We start from the raw sequence: 16,501 nt of genomic DNA on the forward strand, positions 1-16,501 counted from the left end.
AAGAGACTGTGCATGCAACCGATTTTCTAGGACAAGCTATCTGTGGGGCTGTGCACATGTACAATTTTTTCCTTGGACTGAGTGGTCCGAGGAAAAAAAAATAGGTCTACTTTTGATCCGACCTGGTTACTCTCTGCCACTATTCGCACTAGATCACACCACTTCCACCTAACACTGTATTAGTGGAAATAAGAAGAGATCCCATATTCAAATAAAAATAACTTTTATTAAAACGTCTGTGATATTTCAATGTGATTATTCACTTGGTGTCCTTTTGACAGTATTTTTGCTTTTTATTTTGTGTTGTTCTTAATGTATTTTTAAATAAAAGTTATTTTTTATTTGAATATGGGATCTCTTCTTATTTCCACTAATACAGTGTTAGGTGGAAGTGGTGTGATATAGTATTTTGAAGTGCCCTCTGTATTATTTAGGACATTTTTTGGTTGATAACTATTCGCACTAGGTAGATTTTAATATCAGAGAGTGTAGTTACTGTCCCAATTGGGTATACCTTGTTGCGGTGGGACAGCTTTATGCTTTTTTTAAATCAAAAACAAGTGTTTTCTAAATACCCTTTGTTAATTATTTAATGCACTTGCTTGTTTACTTATTTATTTTCATTAGGGTATAGACTGTTTTTCTCGGATGTTGAGAAAACGGTTGTGTGACCCTACTCTTAGGAAGAGGGATCGTGTGGCTGCCAAATGCAGAATAACAAACAAAATAAAGATGAGCTCTGTAGCACTATAGCATGCAAACATGAAATAAATGAAATTGGAATTGCATGACTGCTCTAAAAAATAGTAAAAATTGAGAATACTTTGCGCATCAATTGGCCATTTCATGTGTCCCCAGCAGCCGCGATAAGGCGATTCTTGTGCCTGGGACCTATCCTATGGGGACCTAACCTGATAGCCTACATTTATATGGGTAGATAGGATATTAAGAGAATGTTTTTGTAATCTAAGGATTTGCATGGTGGCTTTAAATCCAAGGGCATGTCTAGATTGATGTGTTGAACAACTATATTTTACACGGCACAGAAATAAAATGGTGTCAAGTAGGAAATGAAATTTGTGAATCCAACCCTGTCGAAGTCCTGGAACTTTAAGGGTTAATATGCCGTAAACATTCCTCCCAGACTATTCAATAGAGCTTCGAAGACCACAAATTGTAGTTCAAATGTGTCTTCACTTTAAGTGCGCTGGATCATTTACTTTAACAATGTGAACATGTTCTCATTATCACATTCAACTTGATTACGACAGAGCCTAATACCTAAAAGCACTCTTGAAATGGAAGAAGGCATGAACGCATGATCAATTCCTAATAAACTGAGCAACGGGCTAATATGTGTTGAGTGTTTTAGACAAGGAATATCAGATAAAAGATGTACATTAGATAGACACAATGTATTCGATAGAAAGAGTAAAGGACAGAAGGGCGTGCTCAGTCAAACACTTAATTGCACGTGCCACAAGAATGAGTTCATGAATTCGGCATTTTTGTAGAAGAGAGGACGATAAATTGTAAAACAATGGAAATAAAAGAGACACAAAGTTATACATCTTCTCTTTTCTGTTGGATCTGATCCCAGTTATGACAAAAAAAAAAGTGGTAAGTCATAGTTTGGTTATAGGACAGACGTTCATTTTATTGCTAAATTTCCAAATATTTGTATAGAATATGGTGATATTATGATTAATAATATACTATCCAAAATTCTTTAGTAAAAAATAAATAGCATAAAAAAGATCAAAACTAAAGAAAATCAATGGTAAATCTATATAAAAAAAAATCTAGAGTTAAATGTTAAAGGGAGTCTGTCAGCACAAAATGACTATTCAAACCAAGCATAGGTGCTCCATGCACCCCTGGCATAGTCAAACAGTTCAGTGAATCTTCATATCTACTTGTTTTTTATCTATCTCCATCCTTGTCTGTCTTCTGTAGAGCTCGAGCTGCCATTCAAGGAATAGAAGGGTGGAGTTAATGGAAAACAAGTCGGTTGGAAGGTGCACTGCTTGGCCATGTCAAGGTTGCTCATAATGCCTGTGCTAGATTTGAACAGTAATTTTGTGCTGCTATAAGGAGTTTTATGAGATAAGAAAAACATGGTTGCTTTCTTACAGAAACTGCCAACTCTTGTGCATAGCCAGAGTCAGGAATTGCACCTCAGCTCCATTGAATTGACACACAAGTGAATTCAGCGAGGCTGGACATGTCTAGCTGGAATGTGGCCAGAAGTATGATTATTGTATACTTCCGGTCCCATGATTGCCAGCTCCCAGCACCGCAGCTTTGGAAATTTGTATCTATAATTAAATTGCATTTTATTGTATGAAATAAGTATTTGATCACCTACCAACCAGCAAGAATACTGACAGACATGTTAGTGTTTCTTTAAGAAGCCCTCCTACTTTGCACTCATTATCTGTATTGATTGCACCTGTTTGGACTCATTGCCTGGATAAAAGACACCTGTCCACACAATTAATCACACTCCAACCTCTCCACTATGGCCCAAACCAAAGAACTGTCTAAGGACCCCAGGGACAAAACTTTAGACCTACACAAGGCTGGGATAGGCTACAGGACAATAGGCAAGAAGCTTAGTGAGAAGGCAACAACTGTTGGCACAATTATTAGAAAATGGAAGAAACACAAGATGACTGCCAACCTTCCTCGGTCTGGGGCTCCATGCAAGCTCTCGCCTCGTTGGGTATGTATGACTCTGAGAAAGGTCAGGAATCAACCCAGAATTACACTGGAGGACCTGATTAATGAGCTGAAGAGAGCTGGGACCACAGTTTCAAACATTAGCGTAAGTAACACACTGCGCAGTCATGGATTTAAATCTTGAAGAGCATGCGAGGTCCCCCTGCTCAGTCAGCACATGTCCAAGCCTGTTTGAAGTTCGCCAATGACCATCTGGATGATACAGAGGAGGCATTGGAGAAGGTCATGTAGTCAGATAAGACCAAAATAATATTATTTGGTATCAACTCCACTTGCAGTATTTGGAGAAAGAAGAAGGATGAGGACAACGCCATGAACATTGTCCCAACCGTGAAGCATGGTGAGGGAAACGTCATACTTTGTGGATGCTTTTCTGCAAAAGGAACAGAACGACTGCAGTGTATTGAAAGGGAGGATGGATGGGGTTATGTATCGCAATATTTTGACCTCCTTACCACAGAAAAAGCTTTGAAGATGGGTCGTGACTGGGTCTTCCAGCATGACAATGACCTGAAACACCCAGCCATGGCAACTAAGCAGTGGCTCCGTAAGAAGCATTTCAAGGTCTTGGAATGGCCTATCTTGAAAGATCTGGAGAAGATCTGTATGGAAGAGTGGGCCAAAATCCCTGCAGCAGTGTGAGCAAACTTGGTCAAGAACTACAGGAAATGTCTCACCTCTCTAATTGCAAACACAGCTTTCTGTACCAAATATAAAGTTCTGTTTTTCCATTTAATCAAATACTTATTTCATGCAATAAAATGCAGACTAATTATGTAAAAACCATACAATGTGATTTTCTGGATTTTTTTTTTAGATTCTGTCTCTCACAGTAGAAGTGTACCTACGATAAAAATTATAGACCTCTCCATTATTTGTAGGTGGGAAAACTAGCAAAATCGGCAGTGTATGAAGTACTTATTTTCTCCATCAATGTGCCAAAACTTTATTTTTTAAAGTAAAAAATTTACCAAGCAGCTTGGTAATAGTCTATCTGCCAATCAATAATCTTAGGCAGGCTTCATACGCTTATGCCTATGAGTCTGTTGAATTTAGATCAGGAGAACCATAACCACTATAAAAATGTAGGTCAGAACATTGACCATGAAACATCTGTTTTGCCTCTAGGTTACATGCATTTTTCTCTCATCCTTTTTTAAAAATTAAAGGAGGTAAATTGAATTGTTTTAACCATTTAAACCTAGCAGTGGATCAGTTAAAAATGGATGGAAAATCAAAAGGGAAAAGGATGTCTTCAGTGTTTCACCTGTTTTCACCAGATTCCCATAGGTTTTAATAGCCAAATGTGGCCTATAAAATCTGATGAGAATAAGACATGTTTGAGTCTCATGTACCACACACATTGATCCATTTATAAAACAGATGTGTGCATGGATCAATGAACTCTATGGGTTAAAAAATGGACACCACATGGACATGTACAATGGATGTGTGAATGTTGTCTAAAGGTTTCACTACTCCCAGGCCATTAAAAAAAATGCCTAAGACATACTAAGGGTATTCTTATAAACATGTACACACTGACTCATGAGTAATGGACAAACTGAAGTTCAATCACCAGGAGATGCCGCACATACACCCAAAAGGTCCCTGTACAGAATAAAGAGGCACTGGCTGCACAACTAAAAACACCACCTTGAACCTAACTCCCTAAAAGGCTGTCAATAGGGTTTCTCATAGCTCCTCAGGAACCAAAGGGGAGGCCGCAACACACTGCCAACAAGAAGAGAGGAAAGTGTATATAATTCCCACCTGGTATGATTCACTCAGCTTTCCTGCTCTGTCTGTCTATATGAAGTGCATATAATTCCCACCTGGTATGATTCACTCAGCTTTCCTGCTCTGTCTGTCTATATGAAGTGCATATAATTCCCACCTTGTATGATTCACTCAGCTTTCCTGCTCTGTCTGTCTATATGAAGTGCATGTAATTGCCACATGGCATTCTTTGCTTACCCATTATTTTCTATCCATTCGTACTTCACTTCTCTTGCTTCTTCCTTGCATACCTGAGTGGCCATCTACCCCACCCCCTCTTTATGACCTGGCTTAACTGTGAACATGTGCTCTGGACACACACGCCCACATCCTCCCTCTCAGCTGTGAGCCCTTAGGTGCACATAAATTCATAGCCATGAGTCTGACCAGACGTGTCTGACCATCTTAGAAATTGCATTTTTAAATTGCAGTTTTTTAATTGCTATGAATTAGACTAGAATTGGACTGGAATTGACTGGAAGGTAAAGGAATAGAAAACCACTATAATGTTTCGGGTTTTTTTAACATTCACCCCCATACTACTTTATTTCTTCCTATCTCCTGTAGTCCCTCCACCCAGTAAGGAACTAGTCATTTCTCCCTCCATCCTCCCCAGTCATCTCACCTCCTCCACAGAACTATTCCTCCACATACAATCCTTTCTCGCCAGGCACACACGGCCACATCATGACCTATCCAGCTCACACCTTCTAACGCTCAGTCTGCTGCTCCTCATTGCTGGCGACATATCCCCAAATCCTGGCCCTCCTCATCACATCCCCACACTCATTTCTAATCCCCTGCCATGATCCTCTACATGTCCTCGCAACCACAGTAACCTCATACCCATTCATCCAGCCCCCACTCCCCCAATTTCCCTATCTGGAGCACTATGGAACGCACGCTCTGTCTGCAATAAACTGTCATTTATCCATGACCTCTTTATCAATAACAAACTCTCCTTCCTCGGCATCACTGAAACCTGGCTCACCCCTTCTGACACAGCCTCCCCTTCGGCACTCTCTTACGGTGGCTTCCACCTTTCTAACACACCCCGCCCCAGCAGCAAGCATGGCGGAGGAGTTGGTTTTCTCCTGTCAGATAACTGCTCCTTCACCCCAATCCCACTGCCACCCTCTGTTTCCCTCCCTTCCTTTGAGGTGCACTCTGTGCGCATCTACTCCCCCTCCAACCTCCAACTGGCTGTCATCTACCGTCCCCCAGGGCCAGCCACCACCTTCTTTGACCACTTCACCACCTGGCTACTCCATTTCCTCGCCGCTGACATCCCCACTATCATCATGGGCGACTTCAACATCCCCATTGACACTTCCCTCTCAGCTGCCACTAAACTTCTATCCCTCACTTCCTCCTTTGGCCTCACTCAATGGTCTTCTACAGCCACCCACAAATATGGTCACACACTGGACCTCATTTTCACCCGCCTCTGCTCCCTATCTAACCTCTCAAACTCACCTCTTCCTATTTCTGACCACAACCTATTTACATTCTCTTCCCTTTCCACTCCTTGTCTACAACCCCCACCCCACAAACTCTCACACCCTCACAGAAATCTTAAACACCTTGATCTTCACTCACTCTCTGAATCCCTTCTCCCTCTCACAGACATAAGCTCCCTACACAATGCGGATGATGCTGCCACTCTATATAACACCACAATAGCTGCAGCTTTGGAATCTCTTGCCCCTCTCACACATACCAAAGCTCGCAAAATCAACAGACAACCCTGGCACACCAGCATGACCAAAGAACTGAGGCGAGCTTCCAGAGCTGCTGAGCGCAGATGGAAAAGATCCCACTCCATCGAGCACTTCATCGCATTCAAACAGTCCCTCACTACTTTCAAAACCACGCTCGCCACAGCAAAACAAACCTACTTCTCATCTCTCATATCCTCCCTGTCTCACAACCCCAAACAGTTATTCAACACCTTCAACTCTCTCCTCCGTCCCCCAGCACCTCCTCCCTCCCCACTCATCTCAGCTGAAGACTTTGCCTCATTTTTCAAGCAGAAAATTGAGAACATCAGAGACAGTTTTAGTAAACAACCCCCAGAACCCTTCCTCCCAACTACCCAGCCTTCCACCTCCAAAACCAACTTCTCCACCATTACAGAAGACGGACTCTCCACTCTACTCTCAAGATCGCATCTCACCACCTGTGCACTTGACCCACTCCCATCCCACTTCATCCCAAACCTCACCACAGTCTTCATCCCAACCCTAACCCATCTCTTCAACCTATCACTAACAACTGGCATTTTCCCCTCAAGCTTTAAACATGCCTCAATCACACCTATCCTCAAAAAGCCCTCTCTTGACCCATCCTCTGTATCTAGCTATCGCCCTATATCACTTCTCCCCTTTGCCTCAAAACTACTGGAACAACATGTCCATCTTGAACTGTCCTCCCATCTATCTTCCTGCTCCTTCTTCGACCGCTTTCAATCAGGCTTCCGGTCACACCACTCCACTGAAACTGCCCTAACTAAGGTCACCAATGACCTATTAACCGCCAAGAGCAAGCGACACTACTCTGTCCTCCTCCTCCTGGACCTGTCCTCTGCCTTTGACACAGTGGACCATTCCCTGCTGCTGCAGACCCTCTCATCCCTTGGAATCACAGAATTGGCCCTATCCTGGATCTCATCATACCTAACTGACCGTACATTCAGCGTCTCCCACTCACACACCACCTCCTCACCTCGCCCCCTATCTGTCGGAGTCCCGCAAGGTTCAGTTCTAGGACCCCTGCTCTTCTCCATTTACACCTTTGGCCTGGGACAGCTCATAGAATCTCACGGCTTTCAGTATCATCTCTATGCTGACGACACACAGATCTACATCTCTGGACCAGATATCACCTCCCTACTAACCAGAATCCCTCAATGTCTGTCTGCTATTTCATCCTTCTTCTCCACTAGATTTCTAAAACTTAACATGGACAAAACAGAATTCATCATCTTTCCCCCATCTCACACGACCTCACCAACGAACCTATCCATTACAGTAAACGGCTGCCCACTCTCCCCAGTCCCACAAGCCCGCTGTCTTGGGGTAATCCTTGACACTGATCTCTCCTTTAAACCACATATCCAAACCCTTTCCACTTCATGCCGCCTCCAACTCAAAAATATTTCATGGATCCGCACATTCCTAAACCAAGAATCTGCAAAGACCCTAGTCCATGCCCTCATCATCTCCCGCCTTGACTACTGTAACCTCCTTCTCTGTGGCCTCCCCTCTAACACTCTTGCACCCCTCCAATCTATTCTAAACTCTGCTGCCAGACTAATCCACCTGTCCCCCCGCTATTCCCCGGCCTCTCCCCTCTGTCAATCCCTGCACTGGCTCCCCATCACCCAGAGACTCCAGTACAAAAGCCTAACCATGACATACAAAGCCATCAACAACCTGTCTCCTCCATACATCTGTGACCTCGTCTCCCGGTACTTTCCTGCACGCAACCTCCAATCCTCACAAGATCTCCTTCTCTACTCCCCTATTATCTCCTCTTCCCACAATCGCATACAAGATTTCTCTCGTGCATCCCCCCTACTCTGGAATTCTCTACCACAACATATCAGACTCTCGCCTACCATCGAAACCTTCAAAAAGAACCTGAAGACCCACCTCTTCCAACAAGCCTACAACCTGCAGTAACCACCGATTGACCAAACCGCTGCACGGCCAGCTCTACCCTCACCTACTGTATCCTCACCCATCCCTTGTAGCTTGTGAGCCCTCGCGGGCAGGGTCCTCTCTCCTCCTGTACCAGTTGTGACTTGTATTGTTCAAGATTATTGTACTTGTTTTATTATGTATACCCCTCCTCACATGTAAAGCGCCATGGAATAAATGGCGCTATAATAATAAATAATAATAATAAAGTGTGAAGAAAGATACAAAAATCCAGGTTGAGAAACTAAAACACATTCATATAAGGTAGAGTGAATTATGTACAGGGCCATCAGGTGCTCTGAGGATCCTGGGGCTCTAATAATCATCATAAGCTAAAAAAGCCGAGTTCTTGGATTTGGGTTGAGTGATTTGGCATGGCATCTTCGATGGACCTAAACATTGGTAAAAGGAAAAGGTGCTTGGAACGTAAGCAAACAGACTAACTGAAGGAATACAACTGGAGTTTACTAAACAAGGTAAAACCTCTAGCTGAAGAGCTGGAACTCCTAAACACACATTGACCTAAGGTATGGCCAGCAAGGAAGTGCAGTGAAGGGTGAACATATAAAACCACACATGAAAGGTGATAGGGCAAAACAAAAATGGGAAAATGGGAAAAACCTGGAGAGGAGCACACCAAGAAGATAAAATGAAGATATTGAAACCATTAGCATTTGGGCAAGGAAGAAAGAGCAGGGAAACCGACCCTTGAGCAACAGATCACTGGATTGAATACACAAACTCAGTCATGACAAGTATGTGAACATAAAGCTTTTTTCCAGGTGGATTGCAAGCGCCACGAACGTGCCTCAGAAAATGAACAAATGTCAAAATGAAATGTCTTGAAGTACTTAATTTGGAAGCTGTCCAACCTATATACTTGAAAGTATAGAGTAAAGACTCCAGTGTTGGAGATGCTGCAAAACTGACACCAAAACTGCCGGAGAAGACACTTTAGGAAAATGACCTCTCGTGTTTTCTTGAAGTGCTTTCACTTTGAAAAACTCAGTGGTTCCGCCGGCATGTTAAAGACATTGTATGCACATAACCTAAGGGTTCATATCTACACAATCTCTAAGCAAAAAAAAAGTTTCTGGAATTAATAGGCAGTCATGGAAAAGACAATTATCCAGGAAAATGCTGCTCCTAGTTGCTCATTTCAATTAATTTTAAGCTCCTACCTATTGCTTATCATGAGTTCTCCATGTTAGTTGGATGGGTCCATCAAAGATGCCATGCCAAATTACTCAACCCAAATCCAAGCACTCGGCTTTTTAGGGCATATTAAAACCTGCTCTATAAGTTTATGATGATTAGGGCACCAGGACCCTCAGAGCACCTGATGGCCCTGTACATAATATTTTAGGATAGGTTCATCATATGTTGCATCTTTCATTCAGATTTGGATATATGGATTAGGATACTGGAAATCTATAATATAATACAATAAAAGCAGAGTAGATGAGATTTCAGAAAAACTCATCCACATGCTTGTGTAAACTTCTGCATGGAAATTGAACTGCTGGGCAGATTTTAAAATTTGATGCAAGTCAAATCTCTGTGCAGATTCAGCACCTATCGCATAGATAGGATGAGGTCTGCACCAAATCAGCAGAAAAATCTGCTTGTGATTTGCACAGATTTTTCTGCAGATTTATGCAAAAATCGGTGCCAAATATTCATTATGTGCCTTACCCTAATGAGACTCAAAAGTCCAGCAGAAGACAACCCCATGTGGAGCTAACTATGAAGACAATCACTTCGGCCTGTAGGATCTTGTTCAAAACTAACTTATTAGACGTCATTCATACACAATAATAGTAAAGTTTCTAAGGCAATACAAAGTGAAAAAGCACATGAAAGGTGAGCCATAAGAATAATTTCCTCTGGGGGTGGGCCACAAGTATCCAAAGTCCCACCTTTCCCAGGAGCCGAGCAATCTTTATATTTGCAGGAAAGATAAATACAAACTAAGACAATGATAAGTAAAGTATAAAATATATTATCTTTTGGGGGGTTTTTTTGCACACAGGAAAATAATACAAAGCATTTCCTAATATTACTAAACTATATACTAGTGGTTAGCCAAAGGGTTAATAAGCTGAAACAATGTCTTCCAGCCATATGTCGCATTAATCTGACTCCCGTCAGCACCCATTTAACTCTATGTATTTCCTCTTCAGTAAGCTTTGCATAAAACTAACCCCAACCCACATGGGTTTCTATAATACCCTCGCAGAATGACAATGAATGATGGCTCGTAGGTGGAAGCTGCCTGGAGGAAGCTAAATTGTAACAAGAAAAAAAATTGACATTTTAGATTTTAAATGTTACACAGTTTTTATAAAGCTTCAGTCAATTTATTTTATTTATTCTAATGAAGAGCATTACAACTGCTTTACTGCACTGAAGCAAGAATCGATCACATCATTAATCACACCTCGTGAATAGTCACAAATCAGGTCCTAACAGCAAGCACTGAATCAGGAGCAACCAAGCATAAACTCCTTCACAATTTATGATCTCTTCAATTGCATCTTTTCAACCATTAAATTGCAAGATACCATAAATTTTTATCTTCTTCCCTTCAGTCACATTATTGATTCTGCCTTGTGAAATATAGAATCGCTGTAAATCTGGGCTATTGAATTAATTTTAAAGTCTCGACTTCGGATCGGGAAGCCAACATACTAGTGAGGTTGTTAATTCACACTGAGGAACAAATGATAGAAACATTAAAATTTAAATGGACAACAGGGACCTAAAATAGCCGGAGCTCTGTCAATTGCCGTTCTCATCAACCTTGAAAGGTATTTCTCCCCATTCTCTTTAGGGTATAAAAGAAACAAGGCCATAAACACAAATTATACGTAAACTACCTATGAAACGCCTCCAAACTACTTTAAAAAGTATATATATATATACAAAAACACAGCAATATAGGAAGGATTATGGTTTCTTTATCAAAAATATATATTTTGGGACAGATTCATCACCTGTGAGTTTTTTAATTCACTTTTTTTTTGTATTTGTTCATTTTTTTCTGCCAAATTCTTTGAAATGGAACACATTGCTCATTAATTTTGAGCAAAATCAAATTTTCTAGGCTACATCCAGACATAAACTGAGCAGATAAAAAAACTCTGCATCACATCTGTAAAATGCAAAATTCTTCTGAGTTCTACACAGACTTTTCTTGGATTTTGTTGCATATGTTCCTTAAACATTTGCAAAGGGTGAAATCAGTGATGGAAATCTGCTGCATAAATCAACTTGCTGTGGATTTAAAGAGTTTGACCACTTAATCTTTATTTTAATAAATCTGTTGGGGAAGAACTGAAACAAATTAACTTTTTGATGATGTTCTAACTTTGAGAGAAGCACCCTGTACGTGTGAATTACAAGTTATCCTGATTCCTCACAGACTGCACAGCTCTCCTTTTAAAAAAAAAATGTCTGCCGAAGTAGAACCATGTGACCAGATCGTTCCAACTTCTTCCTCCAATTGAAAACCCTGTACAATGGACAGTTGTCTGTGAATTGGAGGAGGGTGATGGACACATCTGGTCATATGGTCCTCCATCAGGAGAGCTGTGCAGACTGTAAGCGAGGAGAACGTGTATGATTTATGAATTAGTACATTTCACAAAATCATGTCCCCAACACATTTATTAAAATATAGATAAAGGGACTAACCCCTTAAAATCTCCACAGCTATGTTCGCTACCTGTCTCTCGATATTCTGGACCTTTTCTCTGTATTTTGATGCCATCGATCTGCCTGCAGTTTCCTGCACTCCACCTGCCTGCCTATGGTTTCCTGGAAGTCTGCAGCCTGCTTGCCTGCAGTTTCCCGATGTCTTCCATCTGCTTGCTGTTTCCTGCACTCCACCTGCTTGCTTGCAGTTTCCTGATGTCCTCCGCCTGCCTGCGGTTTCTTGAACTCAAAATGTTTGTATGTGGTTTCTGGCACTCTGCCTGAAGCAGTGTCCTGCCTGCAGTTTCCTGCACTTCACCTGCGGTTTCCGGAAATCCTCTGTTTGCCTGTCGATTCCTGCACGCCATCTACTTGCCTGCTGTTTCCAATATTCCATCTTTCTAGCTTCAGTATCCAGTCATCAACTCATCAACCTGTTGCACCAACGACCGTGGCCCATGTGCCCACCTGGACCTTGGGCTTGGAGGATGCACCTCACCCAGTGAGCCCCATGAACTTCTTCAAACCCTCAGGTTCATGTGCATTTCACATAAATGAGCAACATCTTAGATTTATGCGTAACACACATCCAGCGGTAGTAGTAAAGGTCAATGTCATCAGGGAAAATAAACTCATATTTTTTGATTTGGTAAATCTGCTTTGCCAGCCTTGAGTTATACACTATCTGCACTTTTTTCAGCTTCTTCGCCCTTCACCGGGGCCATAGGTTTAAATCTAAACAAAATTTGGAACATGAAATATGGATGTTCTCCAAGTTCACATGGATATTTGATAATGAGACTCACTTGTAATGGAATATCTGGGCTCATATCAAACTCTGGAATCCGTTCACTCCAAGGAGTAAATTTCTTAGATTCAGGGTCAATGAAATAATCAAACACTGTTCCATTTGAAGGAAACTTGATTGTTCTCATTTCTTTGTTCCACCATCGGCTAAATTCCAAACGATAATCGATCAACTGAAATAATATATTTACACTAAATAAGTTCACATGACATTAAATCTGTTAGCTAATATTTATCTAATGGTAAGTTTGCATTTCTCACCTGATCTTGAAAGAGTGCACCCCCGAAAGACCAGACACAAGCAAAAACAAAATATATCTCATACAGCTCCCGAGGGGAATCCGGTGGGGTATTTTCCTCAGTAAGGAGACAATCTAATAAGGAGCATAATGTCTGCATGAAGACAAACAATATGTACATGTCAATGATAGGAATTACGCCTCATACTACTATAGCTTCCTCCATTGGCCAAAAGAGAATTTGCCAATATAAAATAATTCTTAAAGGGGTTTTCTGGCATTGACATTTCTTCCTCATTGGCATGGTTTGTCACAAAATAACAAACGGAGGCACACTCACATCCTATTGCCCATGTGGATTGAGCTCAGGTCACTTCTGTGGTCATTGCTGACTCTGGAAGTGATGACTGAGCTCTCCAGGAGTCACAAGCAACTGAAGACTGTGATTGATGGCAGCGGTCAGCAAGAGGTTGCGTAGAAATCCTGGCATCCCATGGCAAAGGTCCAAATTGTTCCCCCCAACTCAATGGTTACCCCGGTTGCAATGACTTCAATCCATCAGGTTCCCACAATTGCATCAGGGGAGCCAAATAAGAGGGATAGAGTGGAGCCCCCTCTGTCTGACCGGCTAGATATCATGGTTGCTATTCACCACAGCATCTATGAGGTTTAACTTGTGCAATCAGAGCTACCTGCAATCCCAGCAGTTCTTAGAGAGTGTCTCCTCTGTAAAATGGATGAAACTCGATAGGCAGATGTTGAGAGAAGTGGGCAGATTATGGGCAGGAGGCAAGGCTGCTTGACACCAGGCCCTTCCAACTCACAGGCCCCATAGAAACTGAATTATCAGTCGCCCTATCTGGAACAGAATGTCAGAGAAATATCTGATGTCACACTGTTCCAGTTATTGGACTGATCCCACCAACTGTAGGCTTCAGCAATCTTCTTACATGCAGGTGGAGCACCCATTGCTTTTGGCGCTGTTCCTAACTTCTGGAGTAGCCTGTGCTGAATCCATTGGGACAACAGAAGAAAAAATATGCCTCCATTTGTTATTTTATGATGACCCATGTCTAAGAAAAAAATAACATCCCCATCCTATTAAGACATGTGGTTATCATAGCAGAAACTCTGCTACATGATGCAATCATTTTCTACATGGTCACCAACTGATTTCAATGGGCGCCGCCATGTAATATTGGATGTCACTATGAGAAATGTGTAAGGACCTGTAGTCTAAAATGGACAAGCTCCTTTAGGTTGTCTTCTTTTGTCTGATTGTTAACAGTTTGTTTCAGTTATTTTGCGATGTCAATATATCTGCTACCGGTAAAAGTAACAACCAATAGGTGAACTATTACAATTCTCACAAGGATTATCACCTCTCAGTCTCTTAGGTAGTTACTGTTATGGAATCTAAGAAAGATTGAAGACAACAGCTATTTTGGTTATTACACAGATTTGTCAGAAATAGATAAAAAAAAACAATGTCTAATATAGAAATAAAAAGAACAGTCAAAAACAGCTGTGGTCCCAACACTGTACCTTTAGAACCTCTGGCACTAAAAGTTAAAAAAGTATCAACAAAGTCATAGAATTCAGACCCTCTTAGGGCTGTAGGGTTTACAATATGCGAATACAATCTTCTAAACGGGCATAACTATTTTCCCCTTCTTCCATTATGTACATGGGAATTACTAAAACATTTTTAATAGGTGTGACTTAAAATTAGTGAAGTGAAAATGCCCAACACCAACTAAAATTATTAAAATGCAACTGGTGGAATAAGCCTTCATCATTTCGAATTTCCAATATTGCTGTCTAATTAACAGCCGTATTTCTCAACTCTACTATCCTTCTGTTTGAGGTGTTTGCACTCTATACACAACCATATTTTTGCTATGGCCAACCACCACAATAATTTAAATCTAACAAGCCCAAATGACATGTTTCACTGCTAAACTGGCTTCATCAGGGGACAGGAGATTTTAGCATTACATTTTAACTAGTTGGTTGGTGTTGTGCTCATCACATCATTCACTTTACATAATATCTAATAAAAGTAATGTTTTAATAATGCAAGTTTATATGGTGTAAGACAGATAAAACATTTATTAGTCTATGTAGCAATTGTATATGAATCCTGTTTACCCTACCACCTTTCCAGGGTTAAAACTCTATTGTTATGATACTGCAGATCAACTCAATTCAATTGTTAAGGGGGACGAGTGGCAAAACCAGACACAACCAATGGACAGGTATGGCCTTTTTTTTCCTAAAGAAGACAGCCATGATTGAACAAAAAAAAATATTTTTTTTCTCAAAATGTGGACAGTTTTATACAATTTGCAAAAACACAAACAATTTGTTTTAAACTATAATGAATTAATTCTTTGCTTTCCTTGAAATTTGATTCATTACCGGGATTCAAACTCATGACCTGTAGCATAGCAGGCAGCAGCTTATTTTCTGCTTAAAAAAATCTAAATTGTATTTTTCTTCTTTACAGGAATATGGCATCAATATATAGAGATACATTTATTTCTATATATCAGTACATCACTATATACCTGTATATTAGGGGTAAAATAAAAGTCAAAGATTTATTTCTATTAAAAGAAAATTCTAAAAAAAATGTAAACAATTACAATACGGTAATTACAATTTAATTCACTTTAAAAAAAAAAATAAACATAAACAAGTCACATTATGCATCTATACACATTTGGTATCCCTGTAATAGTAACAACCTATAAAATCCAGTGATCAGCATACTTGAAGTAATAGGTAAAAATTGTAAAAAAAAAAGGTGACATTGGAGTTTTTTCTCCAGAAACAATTAACACAAGTATAACGCTCTTGCTTGGAAAGATGGCACTTAAAAAAAAATGAAAAAGAAAAGGGGTAATATGCAGGTCAATAGCGTTTAAATCCTATGTAACCGGCATACTGGGAGCTGCAGGGAGAAAATTAAGTTTTATTTTCCCTGCTGCCGCTTGCTTCCAGTAATTTGTGCGGTATAGAAAGTTGTTACAGTCACCGCTCACTACACAGTGAGCACTGCTGTAATCAGTCGCACGCTGAAAAGCAGACTGTCAATCAAAGTTCCGGGGAGTGATTACAGCGCGCTCATAGTATAGCGGTTGATGAGTGTAATTGTTTTGTGCTCCAATGACTGGAATAGAATAAAACCACATTTTCTCCCTGTAGCTGCTCCAGTAAGGTGGCTGCACAAGGTTTAAAAGCTATTTACCTGTAAATTAACCCTGTGTCTGCAGGGAAGTAACATTTTTTTTAAGTGACAGGTTCCTTTAAAGTAGAAGGTGCAAAAATGACCAGAGGACATATGATATCTGTAGGGGCCCTACAAACAAAATGTCAGCCCCTACAGACATCACGTGAGCCTACTGAGGAGTTATTAGCCCCTACAGAAGTCACTCGCATATACAGAATTAATATCAGCTAGTCAAGTCAGCCCATCATATGGGAGTTAGTTTAAAGGGGTTTTCCAGGTTAAATGTAATTTTGTCCGGGATC

General features: G+C 40.8%; 1 protein-coding gene across 1 annotated transcript in view; it reads right to left on the bottom strand.

The window, feature by feature from the left end:
• LOC138646080 (dynein axonemal heavy chain 11-like) overlaps window positions 1-16,501 on the bottom strand; it is a 377,510-nt gene that overhangs the window by 257,747 nt on the left and 103,262 nt on the right. The window contains exons 34-35 of the mRNA XM_069735549.1: window positions 12,987-13,118; window positions 12,725-12,898 (exon numbers count right to left, since the gene is read on the bottom strand). Of these exons, the coding sequence (XP_069591650.1) occupies window positions 12,725-12,898; window positions 12,987-13,118 (306 nt within the window). The remainder of the gene's footprint in view (window positions 1-12,724; window positions 12,899-12,986; window positions 13,119-16,501) is intronic.

The sequence above is a fragment of the Ranitomeya imitator genome, chromosome 7 (assembly GCF_032444005.1).
Source record: "Ranitomeya imitator isolate aRanImi1 chromosome 7, aRanImi1.pri, whole genome shotgun sequence".
In the NCBI taxonomy this organism is placed as follows: domain Eukaryota; kingdom Metazoa; phylum Chordata; class Amphibia; order Anura; family Dendrobatidae; genus Ranitomeya; species Ranitomeya imitator.